The sequence below is a fragment of the Bidens hawaiensis genome, unplaced genomic scaffold (assembly GCF_021521415.1).
Source record: "Bidens hawaiensis isolate Kalapana, Puna unplaced genomic scaffold, B.hawaiensis_p1.1 tig00010929_1, whole genome shotgun sequence".
Taxonomy (NCBI): Eukaryota; Viridiplantae; Streptophyta; class Magnoliopsida; order Asterales; family Asteraceae; genus Bidens; species Bidens hawaiensis.
This window is the reverse complement of record NW_027491846.1, coordinates 1887-12444: the sequence shown is the minus strand read 5'-3', so window position 1 is coordinate 12444 and position 10558 is coordinate 1887. Positions and strand designations below refer to the sequence as shown.

Here is a 10558-nt window from a genome sequence, read left to right as displayed (position 1 = left end):
CCCGAAAGAGGCTAAGAGTCAGAGATGCCGGCTAAATAACCATAGATGTAAGCTAAGTTTAGCCGCCTTTGACACGTGTCGACTTTTTATTGGTTAAAGGTGGGACCCGTTTACTTTTTAAAAAAATCCGTTCCCATAAAGTGGAGGATAAGGCTTAGCCGCCTTAGCCGGCTTCGGTGACGTGTCAGTTGTTTATTGGTTAAAAAACCAATGATTGGAGAGATGTAGGCTAAAAGTTTGAGATGATGAAGATGGTTTTATAAGATGTAGGGAATATGGTTGTATAGTTTTATAAAAATGGTTGGTGAAAAATTAAATTTGGGTAGTTAAGTATTTATTGCTGATGGCTAAAACATGCCTGCTAGGAGAAAAAAATTGGCGGCTAAGCGAAGCTGGCTAAATAATTAAGTGAGTAGGTAAAATATTTAATTTTGGGGGCTAAATTTACACCGGCTAAGAAGACGGCTAGGTGAAGCCGGCTAAATATTTAATAAAGTTGGTAAGTTGGTAAAATATTCAATTTTGCCGGCTAAATTTACACCGGCTAAGTGAAGCCGGCTAACTATTTAATAAGGTTGGAAAGATATTAAATTTTGGCGGCTAAAATTAGACGGCTAAATGAAAAAATTGAAGGCGGCTAAGTGAAGCCTTAGCCTACAAGCTGAGTTGGAGCCGGCTAAGAAGGAATATTTCGAGCCGACTAACTAAATAGACACGTATCTCGAAGGAGGCTAAGAGTCGGAGATGTCGGCTAAATAACCATAGATGTAAGCTAAGTTTAGCCGCCTTTGACACGTGTCGACTTTTTATTGGTTAAAGGTGGGACCCGTTAACTTTTTAAAAAAAATCCGTTCCCATAAAGTGGAGGATAAGGCTTAGCCGCCTTAGCCGGCTTCGGTGACGTGTCAGTTGTTTATTGGTTAAAAAACCAATGATTGGAGAGATGTAGGCTAAATAGATATGTCTATTTTGGTAAATTATTGGTCAAACTTGTCTATTTATGTAATTTTACCTTGTTAATAACACTCGTGTCCCGTGTTCGAGGCTCTACGTGTGAGGGTTTTTTATTTTATTTTTTTTAATTAACTCCATTATATCAACCCCTTTAACTTTAAGAAAAATATAAAATAGACCTTTTAGTTTAATTTAAGTTTTTAACAACCCTAAGATAAAGCATTTAACATTTAGTTTGATTTGAATTTTTATTATACTAAAACATTTGATATCGATAATTATAACTAACCAAATTGATGAGATAAGTAATAATGATTTTTAAATGTTATACTTTTTTTAAATTTTGGTATATATGTTTTTTAATGTTTTTTGATTATCTTATTTTGGTTTATTTTATGCATTTAAATTTCATGAAATTTTTACATGTTCAATACATAAATAAGTATGAATACTCTTACAACACCATTAAATAAATATATATATTGAATATATATAAATTTTGCTACAACAGATGTCAATATCATAACGAACCAAACTGCTACCAATCGAACACCCATTGTGTCCCCGCCGCAACGCGCGGGCACCCCCAATAGTTATTACATTATAATGTATATAGGCATCTTTTCACCTCCCTGCATTCTCTATCATGAGACGCCTTTGTGTTAATGTTTATCAAGTCTCCGACCATTTCATATCCTCGCTGGAGAGTTGTAATCAGTTATCCGGCACCCTTCAATTGCGTTGAACGTTTGCAATTAATTCTGCAATCAGTTGAATTTATGGTAAAATCACTTGAAGAGTTGAAACCGACCCCAATTGAACGTTGATGATTGCAAATGGCGACTATAATTGTATTTCATCTTCAATCAGTTTATATATTTATATTCCATCTTCAATCAGTTTACATGATATGTATCAGCAACTGCTCCAATTCAGATCGCCCCTACTAGGGTTACCAAGGTAATGTATGAAATATCAATTTTTTGTATGAAAACATGATATGCTGGGGTGATTATTCATGTATTTAGAGGAATTGCTTTCTAATTTTGTTTTTATTTTTTCCTTATAATTATATTCCATCTTCAATTTACTTTCGTTACATGGCATTGTAATTCTATGGTGGACTTTAAAAAACACATATAATTTGGCAGCTATTGTTACGTTACGCCTTTACTGGAATTTCTCTGATATTGATAGTCTTCTTGATGAATTAAAAAGGCAGTTAATTCTTAAGGATTTTCTTTTGAAAATTCTTTGAAATTTTAATATCTATTAGAGATTATTGCCGATGAATTCTATGTGTATTGATAGGAATATTTGGATGAGAATCATTATTTAATTTTATGAATAACGGATTATTTTGTAGATTTGAACATTATGTAAATTGTGCCAATTGTTAGTTTTAAATATTATTAATATTATGCCATTTGAGATCTTTGTTAGCCTATTTCATAGTGATATATTCATATATTAGGTTTATTGTTGTTGCAGATTGCAACAAGTGTGCGAAGAAGATGCACAATAAACTGGTTGAAATGAATCAAGACTATCTAAGAAGTAAACGGTTGGGTTTTAGTTAACCTATTTGAGATTTTGAGATACAAAATGGGTTTCTAGGTGCATGTTTGATAGTTTAAATAAACATCAAAATTGTGTTTCATTATAATTTGCATTTTCTTTATGCAGACTGCTTGTTTTCAATGGTCCTAATTTGCATATGGATTGATGGACTGGCAACGTTTTTCACTTTAAGTATATGAAATATTGTTATTTCGCTGTTAATTTGAGGTTATTTTGAGTGATTTAAGTTTTGATTCGCCAATCTATCAATTAATTGCGAAAGTAGGATAGGTTCTTGAATTATCAAAAACTTATATAATCAATAAAGTTATATACGTGTAGTATAGTGTAAACGAGCCAAGCTGAGCCTGGGCTCATCTAGGCTCGTTTCGAGCTTGCTTTCTAAAGATCGGACTCAGCTTGTTAGTTTCATTATTATTTAATTATTTTTTTATTTGTAAATATCTAGAGTGATCCAATCAAGAAGGTTATTGAATACACTGAAAACCTTTAATTTTCTATGTTTGGTGTTCAAAATGGACCTTAATATATATTTTGCAAAAGAAAAAACAATAAGATAAACTACTAAAGATAAAGTAGATATACTACTACCTCTGAACGTGCAACATTGATTGGATCTCTCACATTAAAAGGCAAGTGAATCATTGTTTCAACCACAATAATAATGAACTAACTTTATGTCAAAATCAAGAAAGAAAATTGAGGATTAGGTCGGATCAGATACGGTCCATATATGTCAAAATTCACTATTTGTGGTATAGCGGTACGAGACTTTGTTTTTTAGTGAGATTCAAGTTTGATCTCACTTGTGTCATTTTAGATGGATCATAACAGATTGATAGTGAATTGTTTGAGCCAAGTCTTGTGTAACGTTGGAAGTTCGAATCTTGAGCCCATCTCGGTTTTCATTCCATGTGTGTTACTCCAGAGTGTTATGCTCCTGTGGCGGCACGGCTGTCAAGTCTCAGTCGACCGTATGGTATGGTTTCTCGAGGGAACACCCAAACCAAACTCTAAAGCCAGCTTGAGTCTGGTTAAGACAACATAGTCTGGTCATAGTGGGGCAACCGTACTCTCTAAATTTAGAGAGTACGGTAGTCTAAATACAAGAAACTCGTTGTTCTAAAAAAAAGAACAATGTCGCATTAGATCCGGTCCAGAAAATAACCCACCCGACTTTGTATTGTACTCGGTATTTCAGAAATCGTCAGGCGCTAGTCAAGCGATGGGGTAGGGACTAGCGATTAATGAGGATTAATATGATTAGTCGGATCGGAATTTATATGTAAATTTTCAAATATACATACAGATTATAGATTTCAAATTTTATGTATAAAAGTTTTAATTTTAACCAATTTTAAACAAATAAAGATTAATCTACAAATTCTATGTATTGATTAATCGATGATAGGACGGAGAATAACGATTAATCAGAAATTTTATAACATCCTAATGCATCTCATATTCTCATCACCTTGGCTTCAACAGTCGTCGTCTTCTTTCTTTCTTTGTTTCTTTCGTCCATTATTAATTAAATAAAGGAACAAACACCCGCAGGTGGTCAAGTAAACGAGGAGAGAGAAACACAAATACGCATCGTGTGTACTGCTGTCAAATCTCATATACATGTATATACATATACATATATATATCACTCTCTCTGTATGGTTTCTTTCTTGCTAATGATTTCAGGATCTCTGGTTAATCTCAGCAGCCTTAAAGTGTTCTGCAAATAATATTCTTTTCTTTACTTCCCAGGTAAATTCATTCTTCCACCTAATTTTATTATCTGTAATCTTGCCTTGCCTTCCAGGTGTTCGATCAAATGCCATCTTTTCTATATCTGTATCTTCAATTTTATATACCATCATTATCATTGTTTAACTCTAATTACCAATTAATGAATTCAATTATTGCTAGGACCCATCAAGATAGGGGTGTGCACGGTTCGCTTAGTTTCTCGGTTTTCGATTAATAACCAAAATAATACTTGGGTTAAAATGTTTGCTTAGAAATCGGTTAATAACCAAAACCAAACTTGGGTTTATTTTTTTGCTTATAAATACATGAAATTGAGGTATAAATACATGCAATATAGGTATAAAACATGGGATACATGAAATGTCGGTATAAAAGCTTGAAACATATGAAGAAAAACTACTATCGAGCCGGGGGTCTCACCGGAAGCAGCCTCTCTATCCCTATGGGGTAGAGGTAAGGCTGCCTACATCTTACCCTCCTCAGACCCTACCATAGCTTTGCTATTGGTGGGATATACTGAGTACGATGATGATGATGATGATGATGATGATGATGATGATGATGATGATGATATGAAGAAAATATAGATGGTTCGGTTCACTTAATTTCGGTTAACCGAGTGTACAAAAAAAATGATAACCAGTTATCTAGTTAATTTGGTTTTCGGTTATTGCTGACCCCTACATAAAGATGATCTTTTTTTATGACTCATTTGTATACTTGTTTATATTTACAAAATTACAGGTCTTTAATCTTGTGCGGAATTGATTTCGACAAAGAAGAAAGAATGGATGGGGATATATTTTCAGGAATTGGGAATGGATCACAATTAGGAGTAGATGGGAAAGTGTTGCAGACATTTCAAAAAAGCTTTGTACAAGTTCAAAACATTTTGGACCAAAACCGGCTGCTGATTACCGAGATCAACCAGAATCAAGAATCTAAACTGCCCGTTAACCTAACAAGAAATGTCGGTTTAATTGGAGAGCTCAACAACAATGTCAAACGGGTGGTTGATCTTTACGGTGATCTTTCAAGCTCGTTTAGCAAATCAATGGATGCAGAGTCAGAGTCCGGTGGCACGACTAGATCTGATGGCAAAAAGAGAGGGCGATCGGGTTAAAGGTAACTGAGTCTTTGGTTGTGATGATTCATCTTGTTTCATAATTGGCAATTCAAGCTACTAAACATCATAACCATGTTGTAATTTTTGTTTAAAGTGTCTTGTTAGCTTTTTTTTGTTTTACATGATTCAAGCATGTTTTCGTTTCGTTTATGTTACTTTCCGTTTCATGGATTTCAATGATCCCTTAAAAATCGCCCGAAAGGGGGATTAATAATAATAATAATAATAACAACCCGTGTAATTCTTGTTTATGTAATAATTATAATGAAAAGTTTGTGTTGAATTAAGAATGTGATTATTGGTGTGTTTGGACACTGAATTTGGACATACATATGTTACAAAAAAAGGCTCAAAATCAGCAAAAAGTAAGGCAACTGAGCTGTAATGTTGATGATTCTGTTTGGATTGAAGATGCTTTTGTGAGGAAAGGTGGATTCTAAAGTAGCTTTTGGTAATAATGATCCCCTGTGAAATCATTGGACACTTTTGTCCCTTTTAGATCAACCATTATGTTTCTACCAAGTGGTCGGCTACTGTTCCAACTATTGGAATCTTTCGACTTCAGATTACATATATAATTAACTCTTAAGCTTTTCCTTTTACAATGTTTTATCTTTTAGTTTAGCATACTTGTTACATCATACATGTGTCATCCTATTTTAAATCTTACTGTCATTGGGAGAGCCATCTTAGCCCTTTAACACCCTCAACACCGCGTTGGTTGAATTAAAAAGGGTGACAACCACAGGGGCGGTAGTCCCTAAACGACCTTTCCACAACGCGTTAAAGTTGGCTAGTGAAAGCCTTGCTATTTACGTGATGCTTTAACTAGCACATACTAGTTAGCCCGCAACACATGATCTAAGTGTGTTGTATTTGCAAAAATCCTAAAAAATGAAAATTAAAGGTATTACAATCCGAAAGTTAGCATCAACATTGATTATTGGAGTGAAAATAGATTTGATGCACTTATTGTACCTTTTTCATCATTCGGACAATTTTGGGTTCTAAGTTTTGCTACTCATGGTTTGTCTTTGTCCCCATTACTCAAAGGTTAAAAATAATGGTGTCCTGCTAAATTTACAGTCATGGTAATACATCTATGATTGTTTTTAGTTATTCAACTTTTATGAGAATAAAAGCATTACAATCCGAAAGTTAGCATCAACATTGTTTTTAGTTAAATGCTAAAAGTCGGACCGGGGATGTATTTAATAAGAAATCAATACAAGTGGAGAACGTTTTACTCTTTCTTTTTTAACGACAATCTAATCTACTCCTAATAATACCATATTGATGTCACCACGGGACTTGAACTCTCTACCTTCAAAGGATGGAGCTCCTTATACAGGCCTATAATTTAATTGAATTGATTGATGTATGTTTTAACTTTTAAGTGTGCACCAGTGGGCCTGAGCCCCAAACCAATATGATTTCTTTTTAAACAGCCCAAAATTAAATCTATTCTAACCATCTGATGAGTGATGACTAGTTTAGAGTTTAGACCGGCTTTAAGTTGATGGTCATATTCTAGGCCTCAATCCGTATAATTAGAGGTGCATAAATCGGGTTTTTCAAATACCCGGGTTCGGGTATGGAACCGGGTTCGGGTATAATCGGGTATTAGAAAATCGGGTATTGGTAAAAATTGGGTCGGGTTCGGGTCCGGGTATTGCTTCTAAAAACCATACCCTATGTATCGGGTTCGGGTAGGGTATAGAACCGGGTATTCTAAAACCGGGTATTTGAATACCCTATCTTCGGGTATTGAAAAAACCCTATTTGTGGGTTTTTCCGGGCTTTTTCCGAGTATTTTTCGAGTATATATTGGATTTTTTAAAGGTTGCACTTTTTAGGGGTATTTCGGGCATTTTTAAGATATTTTTCTGGTATACATCGGGTATTTGAAATACCCGGTTTTGGGTATTGGAAAAACCCGGTTCCGGGTATGGAACCGGTTCGGGTTTTCAGGTATTACCAGGTACAAATCGGGTCCGGTTCGGGTTCAGGTATTAGTGCCGAAATGCATACCCTATCCGTACCCTACGGATACGGGTTCGGGTATTAAAAACCCGGGTATTAAAAAAACCGGTTCCGGGTTTTTATTTCGGGTCCGGTTCTGGGTTCGGGTTTTTTGTGCACCTCTACGTATAATGTTGATACTTGATAGAGTAGTTCAAATCAATGTGGAAAAGATATACTCAATACTATAAAAATACTCATACTATAAAAATTTTCAATTTCTACCACTAGATTTAATAAATGTATGATTGATTGACAGATACTATGATTAATCAAAATTCTATAAACGAATTCTTATTAACCAAACAAAATTGTTGTTAATAAAATATTTACATAAAATACTTGCTTTGACTATAATAATGCAAATGTTATATTGTTTAAAGACAATGGGACATGGAGCCGTTTCCTTGAATCAATGTCCAAGGGGTAGTGATGTGGTTGCCAAGCAGTGGCGAGGAAGAAGAGCAGTGGAGGCGTGCTGAGATCTCCACGTAGTGGCGAAGGCACAATGAAGACAAGCGGGGTGGGTGAATGCAACGACCTCCAAAGCCAGTTTAATATAAAACAACTTTTTTGATAAATTGTTTGAAATAAAATGTGTACATTCACCGTTAATATAGTTTTAAACTTTATTAGAAGCGGTGTGCACAATTTGATTCAGTCGTTAACCTCAATCAAATTAACCAATTGGTTTTCAGCTAATAAGTTTGGTTAATTCGGTTAGTTTTCTTTTGTTTTCGGTTTGATTAATTCGGTTAATAACCAAAAATCTTAAACTTTTGCTTATTAATACACATACACATAAATACATGAAGTAAAGATATAAATACATGATATGGACGTATAAATAAATTAAATTGTGTTATAAAACATGAAATACATGAAATGGTGATAAAAATTAGAAATATATGAAAACATGAATAATTCGTTAGAGTTAATTTTGGTTAACCGAGAATAAAAAAAATAACCGATAACCAATTATAAGTTAAATTTGGTTCAGTTTCTTCGGTTTTCGGTTTGGTCTTGAGCAGGCAGGTTATGTTTAACCTTATTGGGCGTGTTGTTGGTTATCTCTCGAGCAAGAAACAGAAACAGAAACAGAAACAGAAACAGAAGCAGAAGCAGAAACTGGTTCAATGGCTTCAGACCAACAACCGATTGCTAGTTCTCGTAAAGGTCATATCAAATCACTATCATCTAAATCAATTAATTACTCACAGATTGATTTTATTTAGCATTCAACCTTTCAAATTTATAAAATACAATCAAATAGGGTTTTGTATCGTATTTATTGTTTGTTAATTCAATTGGCCTTTGATTTACAGTTGTTGTGCATTTGAGAGCTACCGGTGATGCTCCGATCCTCAAACAAGCTAAATTCAAGGTACTCTTATCAGTTTTAAAACCCTAGCTCCAGCTCAGCTTAGCTTTATATTATGTAATAATGTGCTTTAGTAATTGTGTAGTTTCACTTGTGTATCTGATCACAGTTCTATTTTTGAATGCTGATGTGGATTGCTTATATCATATATTTTGCTGAACTTTTGGAATATCGATTACTAACCGTGATCGGTTATTGATCAAACTGCCAAAGTTCCTAATCTATGTAATCGGTTCCGTTGCTAATTGGTTAACCGATAATAACCTATTGAAATTAACCTTAACCTATTGGAACTAACCTCATTAACTCTAATCGTGCTAAACTATGTTCCGTTAACCGGTGTTTGTGTGGAAATTCCCTAACCTATGTAACCGGTTAACCGATAATAGCTTATTGAAATTAACCTATGTTCGGTTAACTGGTAGTTCCTAACCTGTTCCTAACCATCGGTTTCCCTTATACCGATTTACCGGTTTCGTTACGGTTAGGTTAACTAGTTACGATTTGCACTTCTAATAGTCCTTGCTTCCACGAACACATTGTTCATATTGTTGCTAATTATGTAAAGATTTCTTAAAATTTCAGATTGCAGGAACTGATAAATTTTCTAAGGTGATTGATTTTCTTCGTCGTCAACTGCACAAGGAGACTTTGGTAAGTAGTTTGTTGGGTGTCTACTTCAGAGTGCGACAATTATTGATTACATTATTAAATGCTGCCCTCTTTATCCTTTTTCAGTTTGTTTATGTGAACAGTGCCTTCTCGCCGAGTCCAGATCAGCTAGTGAATGACCTTTATGATGTAAGTTTCTTAGTGTGAGTCTAAATTATCGTTTTGGTTAATGTGACATTTTCTAATAGACAAGGATAAGGTTGACTTGTATTGTATCTGCTACGATAAGTTTTGGCACATTTGTTATGATTAGTATGTGCCAATTATCATGGGAACAAGTGGTGTTATAATTGGGTAGTTAATGTTACTCTTTAATGTAACTGCTTATATTTTGGTGCCGCAGAATTTTGGATTTGATGGGAAATTGGTGGTTAACTATGCATGTTCTATGGCTTGGGGCTAACTTGGACAATCTAGCAAAACTTGTACAGCTGCAAAAACTCGTTACAAGGGAAATTCATTTGGTAAATTTCATTACTCTTCTTTGATTGTATACATAGTTGGCTTTGACTTAGATGGTTATTTCTTCCTAATGTAGTTGATTGATCATTCAGAAGGATTTTCTGATACTTTTTTAACACTTATCTTTACATTTTGTTGTTTAAACATGTGCCTATACCTCTTGTTATATTTCAGTTGTGCATACCCCTTTTTTAATTTCCTATGGGTTTGCCTGAGCATTGGGCAGACTTGCATTTTTTGATTGTAACCTGGTTATCGGTCCCTACTCCCTAGATATCAGATGAGTTGCGCATCCTTTATCAGGCAAACTGCTACATATCATATGGAGAGAAAACTACGCCCAAACTGAAGCAATTTGGTTAAACTTGATAATTTATTTGTTCATTTGAGGAACGCCTGCGCTACTCAAATGTGTAGTTGCAAATGGTTCTAGTGTGGAGTATAGGATGTAATATGCAAGTTAGGGAACCAGATGATTTAGATCAGTGTTGTGTACAATCAATCAGGTTTCAGGTAGAGGTGAAAAAAAACTTGGTTAGTAACCCGGACGCTCTAACAGGGCTATTGAGAAACGGATTTCAAACCGATACGAACTGTAG

The 10558-nt window shown here is 34.6% G+C and overlaps 1 protein-coding gene and 1 pseudogene across 2 annotated transcripts; both read left to right on the top strand.

Annotated features, from left to right (window-relative positions):
• Positions 1 to 4117: 4117 nt before the first annotated feature.
• LOC143536829 (protein ELF4-LIKE 4 pseudogene) lies at positions 4118 to 5657 on the top strand (annotated as a pseudogene). Its single transcript, XR_013135942.1, has 2 exons — positions 4118 to 4293; positions 5041 to 5657. The product of XR_013135942.1 is annotated as a protein ELF4-LIKE 4 pseudogene (transcript).
• Positions 5658 to 8561: 2904 nt separating this feature from the next.
• On the top strand, positions 8562 to 10132 carry LOC143536828 (ubiquitin-like protein ATG12). Its single transcript, XM_077030738.1, has 5 exons — positions 8562 to 8620; positions 8770 to 8828; positions 9411 to 9479; positions 9564 to 9626; positions 9841 to 10132. The coding sequence occupies exons 1-5, from the start codon at positions 8581 to 8583 to the stop codon at positions 9898 to 9900; spliced, it is 291 nt and encodes a 96-aa protein (XP_076886853.1). The 5' UTR covers positions 8562 to 8580; the 3' UTR covers positions 9901 to 10132.
• The last annotated feature ends 426 nt before the right edge of the window (positions 10133 to 10558 follow it).